The sequence below is a fragment of the Pecten maximus genome, chromosome 3 (assembly GCF_902652985.1).
Source record: "Pecten maximus chromosome 3, xPecMax1.1, whole genome shotgun sequence".
Classification (NCBI taxonomy): Eukaryota; Metazoa; Mollusca; class Bivalvia; order Pectinida; family Pectinidae; genus Pecten; species Pecten maximus.
This window is the reverse complement of record NC_047017.1, coordinates 53,002,335-53,020,331: the sequence shown is the minus strand read 5'-3', so window position 1 is coordinate 53,020,331 and position 17,997 is coordinate 53,002,335. Positions and strand designations below refer to the sequence as shown.

General features: G+C 34.8%; 1 protein-coding gene across 5 annotated transcripts in view; it reads left to right on the top strand.

Annotated features, from left to right (window-relative positions):
- The window catches only part of LOC117324551 (kinesin-like protein KIF26B), a 385,773-nt gene that overhangs the window by 252,928 nt on the left and 114,848 nt on the right, over positions 1-17,997 (top strand). For all 5 annotated transcript variants that reach the window (XM_033880465.1, XM_033880464.1, XM_033880466.1 and 2 more), the window contains one exon: positions 3,982-4,238. In XM_033880465.1, the coding sequence (XP_033736356.1) occupies positions 3,982-4,238 (257 nt within the window). The remainder of the gene's footprint in view (positions 1-3,981; positions 4,239-17,997) is intronic.

The window sequence follows — 17,997 nt, the reverse complement described above, 5'->3', positions numbered from 1 at the left end:
CTCCATACAAGTATATCTGGTTTGGGACTTCCCAAGACCTTGGCATATTTTCCAAGATTCAGACTTCAGCCTTTATTTTGATTTCTCATCCTATTTGACGGTAGGATTATTAAGTAGGTATATGTAGGTAGTACTGACCACCAGGTGTGAGATAGGTAGAGATGATTTCTCATCCTATTTGACCGTAGGATTATTAAGTAGGTATGTGTAGGTTACTGACCACCAGGTGTGAGATAGGTAGATATATCACTGTGTCCTACAGCTGGCTTATGTAACATCTCACAAAGGTTATCCTAATATTGGTATAGTAACCATAAGAAGAATAAAAGAATCATGTGATATTTAGGGTTAATAAACAAATATGGTATCCTGGTGTTACAGCTCTCTATCACTTGACAAAATGTCAAACATATTATGTCCAATTACAAAAAAAAAAAAAAAATAGAAATATTGTTTAGTTTAATATTCAGAATTTCATTGTTGCCTTTAATGAAAAAGATTTATGTACCTTTACAAAATCATGCAGGTGCATTGCCAAAAAAACAGAGACAGCTTTGATTCAAGTTTTGATTGATGTCCTGCATAGCAGGTTGTACATATATGTCAGTTAGCACATGACTCTCATCTTTAAAAATGCATGGGATTTCATAACATATTACTCTTAATGACATGGACACATTAATAACCTATGTTTGCTGTTACAGTATGTCTTGTCTTTTTTCGCTGTCTTTACATTATGTCTTGTCGTTTTCTCTGTCTTTACAGTATGTCTTGTCGTTTTCTCTGTCTTTACAGTACGTCTAGTTGTTTTTGCTGTCTTTACAGTATGTCTTGTCGTTTTCTCTGTCTTTACAGTATGTCTTGTCGTTTTCTCTGTCTTTACAGTACGTCTAGTTGTTTTTGCTGTCTTTACAGTATGTCTTGTCGTTTTCTCTGTCTTTACAGTATGTCTTGTCGTTTTCTCTGTCTTTACAGTACGTCTAGTTGTTTTCCTTGTCTTTACAGTATGTCTTGTCGTTTTCTCTGTCTTTACAGTATGTCTTGTCGTTTTTGCTGTCTTTACAGTATGTCTTGTCGTTTTCTCTGTCTTTACAGTATGCCTTGTCGTTTTCGCTGTCTTTACAGTATGTCTTGTTGTTTTCTCTGTCTTTAGAGTATGCCTTGTCGTTTTCACTGTCTTTACAGTATGTCTTGTTGTTTTCTCTGTCTTTACAGTACGTCTAGTTGTTTTTGCTGTCTTTACAGTATGCCTTGTCGTTTTCGCTGTCTTTACAGTATGTCTTGTTGTTTTCTCTGTCTTTACAGTATGTATTGTTGTTTTCTCTGTCTTTACAGTACGTCTAGTTGTTTTCGCTGTCTTTACAGTATGCCTTGTCGTTTTCGCTGTCTTTACAGTATGTCTTGTTGTTTTCTCTGTCTTTAGAGTATGCCTTGTTGTTTTCGCTGTCTTTACAGTATGCCTTGTCGTTTTCTCTCTCTTTACAGTACGTCTTGTTGTTTTCGCTGTCTTTACAGAATGTCTTGTTGTTTTCTCTGTCTTTACAGTATGTCTTGTCGTTTTCTCTGTCTTTACAGTATGTCTTGTCATTTTCTCTGTCTTTACAGTATGCCTTGTCGTTTTTTCTGTCTTTACAGTATGCCTTGTCGTTTTCTCTCTCTTTACAGTATGTTTTGTTGTTTTCGCTGTCTTTACAGTATGTCTTGTTGTTTTCTCTGTCTTTACAGTACACCTTGTCATGTTCATTGGCTCAGATCAGATATTGAGGACATAAAATGACTTGAACTTAGTATTTGATTTACCTAGTCAACATTAACATTACAGAAAACTCTCCTTCACTTTTTCAAGGATTAATTTATATAACTTTCAAAAATACTTATAATTGGGTGTTTCTTTGCCAGAGAGTTACATCCCCTTATTTCTCACTTCTGATTTACACAGAATCACATACAGGCAAGTCAATCAACAGTGTCAAATGTACAAATGTACAAATGTAAATAGTATTAAAGTTTTAAAATGTTTAAAATACTACAGAAACTGATCTCTTGGTTTTAATTCTTCAATGTTGGCTGGTATAAAGTTAGAGCTGTAACTTCTAAAATCTCCACTGTGTATGTTGTTTTATTACACATTAACAGAGACAGGATATAAGTTTTTAGTGATAAACAGTTCCTGTAGGAGTTTCATGTTGTTTTATATAAATAAAGTATGATTGATCACATGACGAGGGTATCTATAATAGAGGACTCATTTACGAATGAGAAATCTACATATGTTTCCCAGGGAAAAGCATCAATTTCATGAGGGAATGATGAAGTGAAATTGTGACAAATTGTATATATAATTCAATTCAGTAGAAACCATCAACAACCGAAGTGGGATTATAACGCCTGCATGATGGTTGCTTTTAGCCCAGTGCTGGCGTTGTCATGGCGTCAAGCGTCTGACAGCCATCTTTCTTTCCTCCTTGACATGCTAAACTCAGATCAGTTTCGTTGGAGTTTTATTTGTCTATAGTTGTGTTGTTATGAAGATTTGACTTACTGATAGGTTTTCAAGCGGAATTAATTGGTAAATTGAATTATTCAAATGAGGAAAAATAATTTTTTAACATCAAAATTTGAGCATCCAAGGTGAGCGTTACTGAAGAGTGGTGCTCATTCGGAGATATCACTTGTTCTTACAAGGATGGTGTCTATGATTACAGAAAGATTGGATTTACAAAATATCATATCAGGATTTTTCCTAGGTCACTTGAAACAAAAAGGTTATCTTATGCATGCTAAAAACAAAGAGCTTTATATAGATGACCAAACCACAGTCTCCCTTTTACTTTCACCGTTGGCAGGAAAAATAGGCCACTTTACTTTTGAGTGTTAAAATGTTGTGATTTGTTAAGCAGAACACTTGGCATTGCTATCAATGGGAACAAAAAACAATTAGTATAGATTTTCTGTGGTTAATGGCTCACCTGATAGCTAATGGATAATTCGGGAATCAGCTGATCCTGCAAAACTGCTCTCTCTTTCTTGTTGTTGTTGTTACCAATGTTTAAATCAAAGTCAGGAGTTTGTTTGAATGAAAAAGAAGAATTGATGATATTTCTGGATAAAGTTGACAATGCTACACGACACTTGGTTATCACAGCTCCACTATAAACAGTGTTTATTGATATGGAATCATTTTCAGAACTATTCGCAGAAATTTTCTGTTAAATTACAAATATATAATTGTTGATATAAAGGTCGATTGCAGAAACTGTAATGTCTGACATGAGTTTTATCAACGAGGGCAACTGACATTTCAAACTGCATTGCGATTCTCCGCAGGGAGCATGATATTGGAGCTATATAAAATGATAAATTTTCTATAAAATGTTGTACATGTATTTTTGTCCTCCGTAATGTTGTAATTTGGCAGTCACTGACGAGAGAATTATCCTGAGTTGACTGATAGGTTATGATTTCTTGAAATTGTGAAGTATGCTGTTAAAATAGAATAGGCTCGTGATTCACTTGAAATATTATATGGTTAGATTTTACATGATTTTCCTGCATTTTTGAGTTGTTTTTGTAGCATACCATGTTGTTTATCATAAAATTACCAATATCTGGATTGCTATTATGAATGTTTAAATGGCTGGAATGGCCTAATTAGCTAATCTACATAATTAATTGTTATCTGAATGACACATCTCACTCCCTTCCAGTTTCTATATATTTTTATGCACTTTGACCGATAATTGACCTTTTCAAATATGTTGATCGACTTCTGTTTTTGATGTTAAAACTTGCTGAGCTGAGTGAGATGGCGACATACAATATCACCTATATCTGTTATGTATATTTCATTGGAATCAAAAACCAGAAAAATATCAACTAACGGAATATGTTTTGCTTAAGTCATTTAGAAATATTTGCCAAATATGTTGTGTTCTATTGGTAGTGTCATAGAGCCAATATATTTTTTTTTGCATTTTTCAGACTGCTAAGGATTTTGAAAGAATTGCCGAAAAACTTCAAGTGCCTGAAAACTCTCAGAGATTTCTGAAAAGTGCCCAATGTGATGTGTGTAGTACGACTGTGTCAAGTTTAAAGCGAGAAGCCATTGCTATGGTACAGACCCTCCAACATGCCCAGTCCGATGGTACCGTGGCAACCAACAACCCCGCCCTTGTGGGCGCTGTAAACTTCCATCCTCAGCAACGAAGTGGCCCTGCCCCAGGAAACCCCCATGCAAGGTAACTAGTTTTGGCTTGTCTTTCAGCTGAAAAGATGACATTGTAGCTTTGAATTTCATTTCAATATATCTACTAACATTCACTTATAAAAATTTGCTTGAAGATTTCAGTGTTAATGGGAGTTCTTGTTTGCTTCCTGTCAGAAACTATAGGTATTGACAGAAACTATAGGTATTGACAGAAACTATAGGTATTGACAGAAACTATAGGTATTGACAGAAACTATAGGTATTGACAGAAACTCTCTATATATTCTGACTACCAAAAACCCTCGTCTGTCTACCAAATCCCTTTTCTGATTATAGAAACCCTCGTCTGTCTACCAAATCCCTTTTCTGATTATAGAAACCCTCGTCTGACTACCAAATCCCTTTTCTGATTATAGAAACCCTCGTCTGTCTACCAAATACCTTTTCTGATTATAGAAACCCTCGTCTGTCTACCAAATCCCTTTTCTGATTATAGAAACCCTCGTCTGACTACCAAATCCCTTTTCTGATTATAGAAACCCTCGTCTGTCTACCAAATCCCTTTTCTGATTATAGAAAGTCTGCTTCTGTCTGTAGAAAACATACTTGTTAGATTTACAAATCAGAAGAGTAGTTTCAGATATCTTGCATGAAGACATTAAATCAGTATCATGCGGAGGACGTCCATTTCAGCTCTAAGTAGGTGTAAAATAACTGTTGTTGTGTCCATGCAAATCTAAGTATTAAAAAGGTTTCTAGCCATGGCCACAAAGAAACAATTTCCTACATTTCAAGTATGTTACAAACATACCAGAACCTGCTGTAAAACAGAGTTATAAAAACAATATCATAAAAAACGTGTTACACCATACAGCACTAACTGTATTTGTGGCATCGTGTTTCTAGTGACTTGCTGTAGAAGCTCTGAAATTTCATGCTTTTCTCGTTTTAATTGCTGTTCACTTTGACAAAAGACACGATAATGATGGGAGAAGCTACTTGAGCAGTAAAAGAGCAGCACTTTTTGTAATCAATAACACTTTGAATATTTATACTCCTTTTAAGAGATCACGATATAAATGAACTTTCTTAATGTAAGCAAAAAGGCGTGGACCTTACCTCAAAACCACCCATTTCTCTGATGGGAAAAGACACATATTCTTGTGTGTTTGTAAGTTACATTCCATCTGTCATTGTGTAACGCTTCATTACGATTGGTTAAGTCAGGTATCAGAAAACTTTACTGACGATAATGACTGGTTGGTCATGTTTTATTTGGAGAGTAGAGGAAAAAAATCTAGCAAAACGATTCTGTGTCTCATAGCATCGGGGAGAAACAATATGATAGATCAGAGCATTCAAATAGCCTCATTCAAAATTCATATTTCTATTAAGGATTCAGATCAGTTGATCATTAGGTTCAAGTCTTTTGCACCTGATCAAGATGCGTCAATGTCATGTGTAAGTCGTTCCTTCCAACTACGGCACAAGACATAATGTTTGGTGATATGAATGCACTGTGGAGGTTTTGTCGCTGACTTGTGCCTTTTTCCCTCAGAATTTGTCATATATCCACTGTTTGATTCTAGGAATTACTCCAATCCTGCTACAGCAATTGGATACTGATCTGTAATGGTGTTTTAAATGATCAAGTTTAAAGCTGGTGTCATGGTAACTATTTGCTCATTAGCATCTTTAAGTGTTGGGTGCTTTGATAGATTCACACTTGTTGAGGAAGGCTTTTAAACTTCATTGATGGAAGGGATTTCAGACATCACAGAATACTCGTTATGGAGAAGAGAATTTCAGTATAAGAATTTAAGACACTTACATATTGATGTCAGTGTGATCTTATTTCAGTAAAAATGTGTCAAATGGTTTTAAAAGACTCTAAAGATAGATTGATTTTTAGCAAGAAGAGTGTTTTAATTTTTAAACAAACCTTATTTGATAGAAATTACTTCTTATAAAATAAGAGTGGAAGGATTTGTAATACAGCTCTGGTAAAGGATTCTTCTGCTTCTGGTAATTAAAGGGGATAAGATTTATAGATATTTCATACTTAAAATGGGGATTAGGTTTTTTTCCCTTTTCTCTTCTTATTAAGTTTAATTTCAAGTCAGTGGAAATTTTTTTTTATGTAGAATGTAATCTTCATTATCGATCGATGTACCATTATATCATTTGATTGTAAAGTCTTCGTCCAAAAGATTAACCACCAAAATGATGATTTTCACAGTAAATAACAGATCTTTTGTGGACTATAGATCAGGTAATTACATTTCAGTTTTAGAGACTTTTAGTTGAGGGAATTGTACCAATAGCCTGACTTATAGAGACTTGATCCACTGCCTATAATCTACATACAAAACCACATCTTCTCAACAACTTCCTTCTATGTATATTTATAACCACTTGCATTGGGGAGTCCCAAGAGAATCACTGAGAATTTCTTCTGTGTTTGCTCAAAATGGCTTTTCCCAGCTGTTCAGCCGCATGAATCCTGGCCCCAAATAAGTGTAGTGTGTTGTAGTCATACATATTCTATAGTCTTTTAGTTACCGTGTGATGGTATTACTCACGCAACTGTAAAATATATACTCCGTAAGAATGATGTCATACCCTTCGTAGATTCTAGTTAGGCATTCTGGTCAGGATGTATTTTGAAGCACTTGTCATTACAATAGAGCCAGAGAATTGATATATAGTATAATAAAATAGGACCTAATGCTTTCCTTTAAATAGGAAGCAATATTGAGCACACGTAATGGGATTTCGACATTTCACTTTTCCGACAGTGCAGGGACTTTTGATAGAATAAAATATGTAGATTTTTTCTCGATCTTTGACATTTACAATTCAATCTAACAAAGCCATTTGACCTTGCTCGGATGCTGGATAATAATATCAAACAACAATTTCTGATTTAGATGATAAAATGCAATTGGATGATTTAATGCTTAAATACTTCACTGGCTTTCTGCATCATTTTTGCTGACTGACAGAATATTTTTTGATGAAATATTCTAGTGAATGAATGTTAAAATAATCACTTTGATTTCAGGATAGAACTGTTTTTTACTAGAATCAGGAGGAGAATCGGAAATGTCAAGGTTACTGAAAAGCTTCTTTTTAGTCAGAAATTTAAAACGTTTCTTGTGCTTAAGATTTACACTGTGTGTAGAATCCCTTCCGGAAAAGCTACAGGAAGCTTCATGGAAGTCTAGTGTGTTATTTGGTGGATAATGAAATTTGAGTTAGAAATTGTTTTCCAAATTTAACTCTAGAATATAGCAAGAATAGCTGAATGAAGAATCAATGTTTCTTTTATTTAAGAATATTGATGTTTCTGATTAAAGGTTGTTTACATATCGGTCCATTTCATGTATCTTTCATACTTTTCAGAATTTGAATTCATGGAGGAATTTTTATTTTGGACCTGAATAAAATTTTTGGTTAGTCAGCCTTTTGTGATGTCACTGTGGCAGACTATTGGTGACTTGGGACATTGAGTGCTCACATCACAGAATCTAATGCACAATGTGTCAGAGGTAGAAAATACTATCAGTGACGTTCATCTGTACTGTGACATTTCAGGTGATGAGGGAAGGGAAATATGACCTTGGGTTAAATTCTGTACAATAAATGTCACCAGTTTTATGATCTCGTTATGAAGCATTTCTGTATAAACTTGTATTGAATAATTGATCACGGCCTTTTTACTCCCGAATAGAAAAATATGGAGCAATATGATTAGAATGATCCAAATGGGATTTATAACATTCACACTTGTATCCATTTAGTGTTGGGAGGCCAATATGATAATACTTCTTATACCTATTTTGAATAATAGATTCTTCCAGATCATGGTTTGGTAGAGTCTAAGTTGGTTTATGGGTAAAGGTATGATACCAGCATGAAATGCCTTTAGGTTGTTTCCATTGGTTACCAATCAGACAGTATTTTAACAATTATAAGTACTTTGGTTGTAGGAAACAGTCATATTTCCTTGTCCCCTTTTTAAAAAAAAAGTGCTGTTTGACTTCACTGACATAAACAAAACTATCGGACTAATTGCGCTTTCGGATTGGTTCATTATACATTTTTAATGAGTGATTAAGTTGCAATGAACATTTTTTATGAACACGTAATTAAGTATCACTTTTCATTTTACATTGTTAATTTTGTATAGAATTTGTGAGCTAACTGTCAAGGATACATCTGTCTATATACGTACACTAGCGCCACACTCTCAAGTATTGGTGACGTCGGCTTGATTAAATAGCCGACATACTACCATCTACTTGAAGATCTCCGATTGTGTTTAAATAGAATTATACCTAATTGACATGGTAGCATTATGCACCATCTTATATTGTCAGTAACACTTCAAGTCGTAATTTCATTTTTAACGGATACAAATATATATTCATGTTTTTTATATGATGTTCAATGTGTTCTTTGTATAATGATTCTGCTTAAAGAAACACTGAAAAAAATGGATACTAATTAACCAAATGTTTGACCAGGACGAGAAAAGCAGCATGAAAACGGTGTATAATTTGGTGTGCAGCTCTCAAAATGTTTGTCTTACATTGATGTGTTAACATTGCAGCACTGTGCAGACGACACTTATCCTGTCGAGTGTATTTGACAAACAAGACAAGTCAGCTCTGACACAAGGTCTATTATAACTTAGACAACAATAAATCTCACACATTTCACTTGGAGAATGGTAAAATAGTACATAAACCTCAAGCACGGAGCCAAAATTGTTTGAAGTTGAGAAATAACTAGTTTCACAAGTACCTGTCAACGTCTCAAAGCTAAAAACATGTGTGGGAGAATTGATGGAATTTTTTTCTTCAGAAGCAAGAGCTTAGGTCTACATTAAAGGGCAGCTGAGTGCAATCATTTTGTGTGGAATCATTGGTAAATTTGTCATCTTTGATCTATTGAGTTGTGTATAGAAAACTTGAATAAATAACAGACTCAATACAATTTAAATGAAATGTATGCTGCATGGAAGCAAGTTTAGATATGTGACCTTGAATGACCTTGAAATTTACAGGGTAAAAAGACTTCTGAGGCAGTGAGTGCTTATAATACTGATATCTATCTAAATACCAGTATAGTTGTAGCTTGTCATAATGTAGCAGATGTCCTTCAATTTTGATATTTGAAAACTTAAATTTGGCAAAAATTTTACAAAGTTAAAAAAAAATGATTTGTTTTATTTGCATGGAAAGTTCAATGACAACATGCAAATCAAAGTCAAACCCTAGTGAAATCAAAATGAAAACTAGGGTAGTGATAACAGAACCACCAGGTATATCAACAACCACAGAACTTAGGGTAGTGACAACGGAACCGCTAGGTATATCAACAACCACAGAACTAGGGTAGTGACAACAGAACCACCAGGTATATCAACAACCACAGAACTAGGGTAGTGACAACGGAACCACCAGGTATATCAACAACCACAGAACTAGGGTAGTGACAACAGAACCACCAGGTATATCAACAACCACAGAACTAGGGTAGTGACAACGGAACCACCAGGTATATCAACAACCACAGAACTAGGGTAGTGACAACGGAACCACCAGGTATATCAACAACCACAGAACTAGGGTAGTGACAACAGAACCACCGGGTATATCAACAACCACAGAACTAGGGTAGTGACAACGGAACCACCAGGTATATCAACAACCACAGAACTAGGGTAGTGACAACGGAACCACCAGGTATATCAACAAGCATGGAACTTGTTATATAAAACTTGATGCCTCTTTTCAAGTCATATCACAGGTATAATTTTCAGTTTTTTTGTTTTGTTATTAAGCAATATCTTCGTGCAAGTTCTTCAATATACAATGTACTAGCTGCTAGACTCTTAAAAAATTGCACAAAATATGTTTGTATATTAAAATTTCACCATATCAAAGTAATAATGACATCGATTATTAATGATATTTACCACAATTTACTATAGAAGTACATGACAGGGAGAGTTGATTCTGTTAAATAACTGTTTATTTTGACTATGACACTCGGTCTGATAATGTCTTTATCATCATTTTAATTTCTCATTAGCAATTAAATCTCTTGTAATTACTAAGGTCAATAAGTATATATATTCTACGATGATAAAAGCGACATCCGATCACCAAAGATTAGCCAGTCTTTGCGGAAGTGAAAAGGCGAGCTTTAATTCTGTGTTAAGTACTGTTCATTTTAAAACAATTTTGAGGCTATCTGAGCTATCTGGATTCGAGGGGGACCTTATCTTACAAGTCAAGCAGTACAAAATTTATGAATTACGCAAGATATCCAACAGGTTCTGTTATAAACACATATTTGAAGATGAAATTTGAAACGAACCACAAAAGACAACTCCTCACTTTGAAATTGAGCTCACTTTACAGTCAATAACTTATGATAGGTTTATTATGTAAAACTTGACAGCAAATTTTCACACATTTTACTATCTACAAACAGTTACTAAGATAAAGCGTTGTTCTTCCAGCAGTTTTGAGTGAAGGCTAGTCTGTCTTGGGGTTTAGTGTTCTTCATAAATTTGCTGATCATGGTGACTTAAAAGGGGTTTTTTCAGAACACAGTATGGGAACTGTGAAAAAAAGCTATCATCAGCATCTCTCTCTGTCGTGTAGATGTTATGGTATATAGCGATATTACATTCACCTAAACTGTAAAATTCTCCACCTTACTGTGGCTTTATGGATGTATAAAGATATGATAATATATTGTGGGAAAGTTTTTACAAAATGTTTGGGAGTTTGATGTTGATAAAACATTGAAAATTCTTTGGTTAGGCTTACAATGTCTCCGATTATCATCAACCTTAGCAAAGAATAAGATTTCCTTGTTAAAGCCTTGATTCCTGTATCGGGAGATCTTTAAATATAAAAACCTTGCTAAATAATTCATAGGCATGGTGCTATTTGTTAACATAACTATTGGTATGGAGATTTTCTGCTCTGCCAAATGATGGATGTTTAGTGAAGGTTGTTTTGGAGATGACAGGTGACAATGTTGTAGGAGTCAGTGACACTTGGACAGCCTTAGAATGGTGTAATCCTCTACACAGTCCCACAGGAGAGAAAAGAGCCGAATTAGAACTTTAATATGCCCAGAATTGAAAAAACAGTACAATCAAATATTAACAACTTTTTACCACTGTCTACTTTGGTATGGCATGTAGTTCATCAAAAACACAATTTTAATGATTTAAAGATGTTAAATTCATCTCTATCAACAGGTTTGGATGGAATCTCATTAGAACAGTCCTATAGAATGGTCTATCTAGAGAGGTAATTGGTCTATCTAGAGAGGTAATTGGTCTATCTAGAGAGGTAATTGGTCTATCTAGAGAGGTAATTGGTCTATCTAGAGAGGTAATTGGTCTATCTAGAGAGGTAATTGGTCTATCTAGAGAGGTAATTGGTCTATCTAGAGAGGAATGGAATTGGTCTATCTAGAGAGTTGTAATTTGAGTCTATCTAGAGAGGGTAATTGGTTGCTAGATAAGATGGTAATTGGGTCTATCTAGAGAGGTAATTGGTCTGTCTATAGAGGTAATTGTTTTCGTCTATCTAGAGAGGTTTAATTGGTCTATCTAAGAGAGGGTACTTGGTCATGTCTAGAGAGGGTAATTGGTCTCTCTAAGAGAGGTCATTTGTCTTCTCAGAGAGGTTAATTGGTCTATATAGAGAGGTAATGGTCTATTCTAGAGAGGTTTAAGTTGGTCTATCTTAGAGAGGTAATTGGTCTATCTAGAGCGGTGATAATTGGTCTATCTAGAGAGATAATTGGTCTATCTAGAGAGGTAATTGGTCTATCTAGAGAGGTAATTGGTCTATCTAGAGAGGTAATTGGTCTATCTAGAGAGGTAATGGTCTATCTAGAGAGGTAATTGGTCTATCTAGAGAGGTAATTGGTCTATCTAGAGAGATAATGGTCTATCTAGAGAGGTAATTGGTCTATCTAGAGAGGTAATTGGTCTATCTAGAGAGGTAATTGGTCTATCTAGAGAGGTAATTGGTCTATCTAGAGAGGTAATTGGTCTATCTAGAGAGGTAATTGGTCTATCTAAGAGGTAATTGGTCTATCTAGAGAGGTAATTGGTCTATCTAGAGAGGTAATTGGTCTATCTAGAGAGGTAATTGGTCTGTCTAGAGAGGTAATTGGTCTATCTAGAGAGGTAATTGGTCTATCTAGAGAGGTAATTGGTCTATCTAGAGAGGTAATTGGTCTATCTAGAGAGGTAATTGGTCTATCTAGAGAGGTAATTGGTCTATCTAGAGAGGTAATTGGTCTATCTAGAGAGGTAATTGGTCTATCTAGAGAGGTAATTGGTCTATCTAGAGAGGTAATTGGTCTATCTAGAGGGTATTGGGTACTAGCCTAGAGAGGTAATTGGTCTATCTAGAGAGGTAATTGGTCTATCTAGAGAGGTAATTGGTCTATCTAGAGAGGTAATTGGTCTATCTAGAGAGGTAATTGGTCTATCTAGAGAGGTAATTGGTCTATCTAGAGAGGTAATTGGTCTATCTAGAGAGGTAATTGGTCTATCTAGAGAGGTAATTGGTCTATCTAGAGAGGTAATTGGTCTATCTAGAGAGGTAATTGGTCTATCTAGAGAGGTAATTGGTCTATCTAGAGAGTAATTGGTCTATCTAGAGAGGTAATTGGTCTATCTAGAGAGGTAATGGTCTATCTAGAGAGGTAATTTGTCTATCTAGAGAGGTAATTGGTCTATCTAGAGAGGTAATTTGGTCTATCTAGAGAGGTAATTGGTCTATCTAGAGAGGTAATTGGTCTATCTAGAGAGGTAATTTGTCTATCTAGAGAGGTAATTGGTCTATCTAGAGAGGTAATTGGTCTATCTAGAGAGGTAATTGGTCTGTCTAGAGAGGTAATTGGTCTATCTAGAGAGGTAATTGGTCTATCTAGAGAGGTAATTGGTCTATCTAGAGAGGTAATGGTCTATCTAGAGAGGTAATTGGTCTATCTAGAGAGGTAATTGGTCTATCTAGAGAGGTCTATCTAGAGAGGTAATTGGTCTATCTAGAGAGGTAATTGGTCTATCTAGAGAGGTAATGGTCTATCTAGAGAGGTAATTGGTCTATCTAGAGAGGTAATTGGTCTATCTAGAGAGGTAATTGGTCTATCTAGAGAGGTAATGGTCTATCTAGAGAGGTAATTGGTCTATCTAGAGAGGTAATTGGTCTATCTAGAGAGGTAATTGGTCTATCTAGAGAGGTAATAGTGTTATATCTCATTAGAACAGTCTATAGAACGGTCCAAAACCACCGGCCTACGGTCAGTACACCACCGGCCTACGGTCAGTACACCACCGGCCTACGGTCAGTACCTGGCAACTGCCCCACGTAGGTTTCAAACTCAGAGGTGGAGGGCTAGTGATAAAGTGTCGGGACACCTTAACCACTCGGCCACCGCGGCCACCGCGGCCACCACGGCCACCACAGCCTCACGAAACAAGAAATGTATAATCTTCAGAACTTTTACACTAACAACAGACATGTACAGGTTTTGCTAGAATTTTGTCTTGAAATCAGATTTGATCATCTGTAAGTTAACAGTTTCAATCCAGCGTAATTCTGTCATCGAACAGTTTCAATCCAGCGTTCGAAGTTAAGTGACCTAAAATAAAAATGATGAAAGCTTTTGTTTTTTGTTTTTTGTTTTTTTTTTCCCATGAAAAAAAAGCAATTGTTTTGTTTTAGCATTATTTGTCTTATAATAAATACATCTGACTTTCATTATCCTCAGGTTAGACTAGAAATTGTCACACTGCTTGGAAACGATCAAGTGCCAACAACGTTATAGATAAAATTTCTTGTAAGTTTGAAGTGCTTTTGTTACTGTCATTTTGTTGTTTGACAGTATTAGTCTGTCATGTTGTTGTTTGACAGTATTAGTCTGTCAGAGAACCACTCATATACACAATACCATCTTTTTATTTCCAAAGTTTTTCTGAGTAAATTATTTTCAAAGTTGTAAGCAGTTGGTTGTGAGTGATTACTCGGTTTGCTGACTTCCTAACCGCATCAGAGGGGTGTTTTTTACCACATATACCGTTAAAACAACACAATTAGTCTCGGATATCAGAAAACGTAGCCAATCTACAGTCACGGGAGATTTGGAGCTTAATGACCTTCTTCCTATACTCTTTCAAATCTTGTGGCTCGACAATCGGAATGTGATTCGATTGTCTACAGCCACTGATGGAGTGATTGTATTGGTATATCTACAAGATGCATCAGCTTTTCTTTAGTCAAGTGTTTTACAATGGCTGCTCAAAACTTGTTTTATAGTTTCGTAAGTGACGATTACCAGAGCTGTCCTTTTTTCAAAATCAAAGATCTATGCGATAACGTTGAGGCGGACGATCCCGCATACACAGGACTCTTTAGAATCCACGTTGTCTGAAACATGTTTTATACGACAGTATCTACTTAAGATAGAACAGTAAAGAATCTGATTATCGGGATCGGGATGTGTCCATTGTGTTTCATTAAGTGAATTGCCGGCGACTGTGTGTAGCATACACGATTAGGATAGTGATATTCATGCGAGCAGAATCTCAGATGTAGGCTTCATAGCTTTATTTGACAAAACATCAGTGATTTTAAACACATTGTTTATTACCTGTAACGGCAGGGAATATGTATTTTGCTACTGAAAACCGTGAAGATCGAACGTAAGTAAGAAAAGTTGGGATATCATTTTTTTAAATTTAATGACAGTGGTGTTATTTCATAACAGACTGAAGTGAATGATAAGATGATAAGAATGTTTAATAATTAAATCACTTATATTGCTCTAGGAGAGTCATAATGTATTTCTTTTCTTTGTAAAAAAGTTTTATGTAGAAGGTTTTTTTTATATGTAATGTTCAAATGAAATGTTTTTATCCAAGCTGTTGTACAACATGATGGCTTCAATATAATTTAAATTTTTTCCCCTAACTTTTTTAAATCTACATGAAATGACAGTTGGGATGATGTTGCAGAGACAAAATTGTTTCAAGTATTGTTAGCTTGACGTAATAAAACTTTTCACGTAAAAAGTTCTTTATCTCTATTTAAAACTGCTCAATTTTTCTGTTCCTCAACCACAAAAATTTGTCTGTTTATGGTATGATGTCCCAGACAGACAGATCAGTACATCCACACAAATTTATCTGTTTATGATATGATGTCCAAGGCAGACATGTTATTTACAATTCTGTATGTTTAAGTGTAAGCTGACAAAATCTGGACTGGAATTTTGTTAAGTTGTGTGCGATAAAAATTATTTCATTTTGAAATAATTACTAGAACATGAGGTCTTTTTGGATTAAATTTCTAGTTATTCTTTAGTTAAGTTTGCTCTGTACATAAATTATGACCTTGAATCTGTTTAATTCCATGTATTTTCTTTCTAATACAGCGGAAATTGAAATTGGCACCTGTCGCCAATCTTTGTATTATTTTTTGTTATAATACTCCCCAGGTTAAAATTCCGCAGATGATACAATAAAATGTTCTATTATAACTTATAACTTTTAGAAATTCAGAAATAATAATTCTGTATAAATATATCACCTCTTTCATGAACTCTCTGTCTTGTCTGCCTAAAGAAGTAGGAGAGAAATTTACTATTGAATTCTAATATTCTGTAGAACGTCCGCGAGTCACCAGCTCACAAGGACAAATGATCTCAACTTAGCAATTGTTTAATATTTGTACAGTATTATGTTGCCTTTTGATCCTCATATCGCATACCTCTATTCAGCTATATCGAGGATAAAAGGTGATTATCACCATTTCCGTACATTCTTACCTCCCTGAGTTGTTGAGCGACGAGGAAACTATGTAGTGCAACTGAATTGATGAGCGAACATTTGAAAAAAAAAAGCACCAGTACTTTTTTAACAATCTAAGATGAACAATGTACTTTAAAGAAGGGGAAACAATTTCTGAGACCTTTAACATTTTTTTTGCCAATGTTTCCTGAAATAAAAACACCTTGTTTTCTTGAATTATTTATTATAGCATAAATCTGCAAAGGAAAGAATTACTCGGAGGATCAAAGCGGAACTAGTGAAAGAAGGTGAATCGGACACCACGGGGTATTATTGTGTAATTTGTTAGACAGTTGATATTCATAATGGCCGTCTCTCCGTGACAGGATGATACTGTTGGAGTGCTATCTAAGTCGACACGACAAACCAACTTGTAAGATTTCCCCTTTGCACCTTTACACATTAAATCAGAACAAACATTCGCTTAATTCAAGCGCTGACAATGACTTTATTTTCTTTCATGCTATTCTCCGTTCTGCTAAGTGTACAGTTAGAATTCTTTGACAATTATTGAAGAAACAGCAAATAAAAAAATAGATTCTAGTAATTTGCTTGAATTTTGTTTTTATTTGATTTTCTACGTGTATAATTACATCATGGATACGAAAGGTTCGTCAATGATTACTGTAATCTACATGCTGTGAAGAATTAAGATATTTTTGAAATTTTCAAGATTAAACAATATGTTGTCAGCGTGTACAATGGGAGCTGCTGTCTATATTTCAATAAGAATATTGATCAGGTTTGGAGTCCACACACGTTAATGGATTCAAATAAAAATGAAATACTTAGAATAAATAATTTTCCTAATTCATTTCTTTAAATCTGGGACAATTATTAGCCCTGAATTATTTAGCTATAATTTATAGAATCCATTGTCCTTTCAATTAAGCAAAAGTAACTTTTTGTAGTAAAACTGTATACCAAAATGAAGGGAAAACATTTCTAAAAATATAATTCAAATCAATTTTCCTAATAATTATACTTGCGAATAATATATTTCAATGTGACTCAAATGTTTCCTTCTTTCCCAAAAGTACAATGCCTCATCCATACCTCCCTCCTCTCATTTGCCCCATACAAATGATATATCCCCACCTCTGATATGATGGGAGTGTTACCTATGTATATGATGGAGTTTTACCTATGTGTATGATGGAGTTTTACCTATGTGTATGATGGAGTTTTACCTTTGTATATGATGGAGTTTTACCTATGTATATGATGGAGTTTTACCTATGTGTATGATGGAGTTTTACCTTTGTATATGATGGAGTTTTACCTTTGTATATGATGGAGTGTTACCTTTGTGTATGATGGAGTTTTACCTTTGTATATGGTGGAGTTTTACCTATGTGTATGATGGAGTTTTACCTTTGTATATGGTGGAGTTTTACCTTTGTATATGGTGGAGTTTTACCTTTGTATATGGTGGAGTTTTACCTATGTATATGGTGGAGTTTTACCTTTGTGTATGATGGAGTTTTACCTTTGTATATGATGGGGTTTTACCTTTGTGTATGATGGAGTTTTACCTTTGTGTATGATGGAGTTTTACCTACGTATATGATGGAGTTTTATCTTTGTGTATGATGGAGTTTTACCTATGTATATGATGGAGTTTTACCTTTGTGTATGATGGAGTTTTACCTATGTATATGATGGAGTTTTACCTTTGTGTATGATGGAGTTTTACCTATGTATATGACGGAGTTTTATCTTTGTGTATGATGGAGTTTTACCTACGTATATGATGGAGTTTTACCTTTGTGTATGATGGAGTTTTACCTATGTATATGACGGAGTTTTATCTTGTGTATGATGGAGTTTTACCTACGTATATGATGGAGTGTTACCTTTGTATATGATGTAGTTTTACCTTTGTGTATGA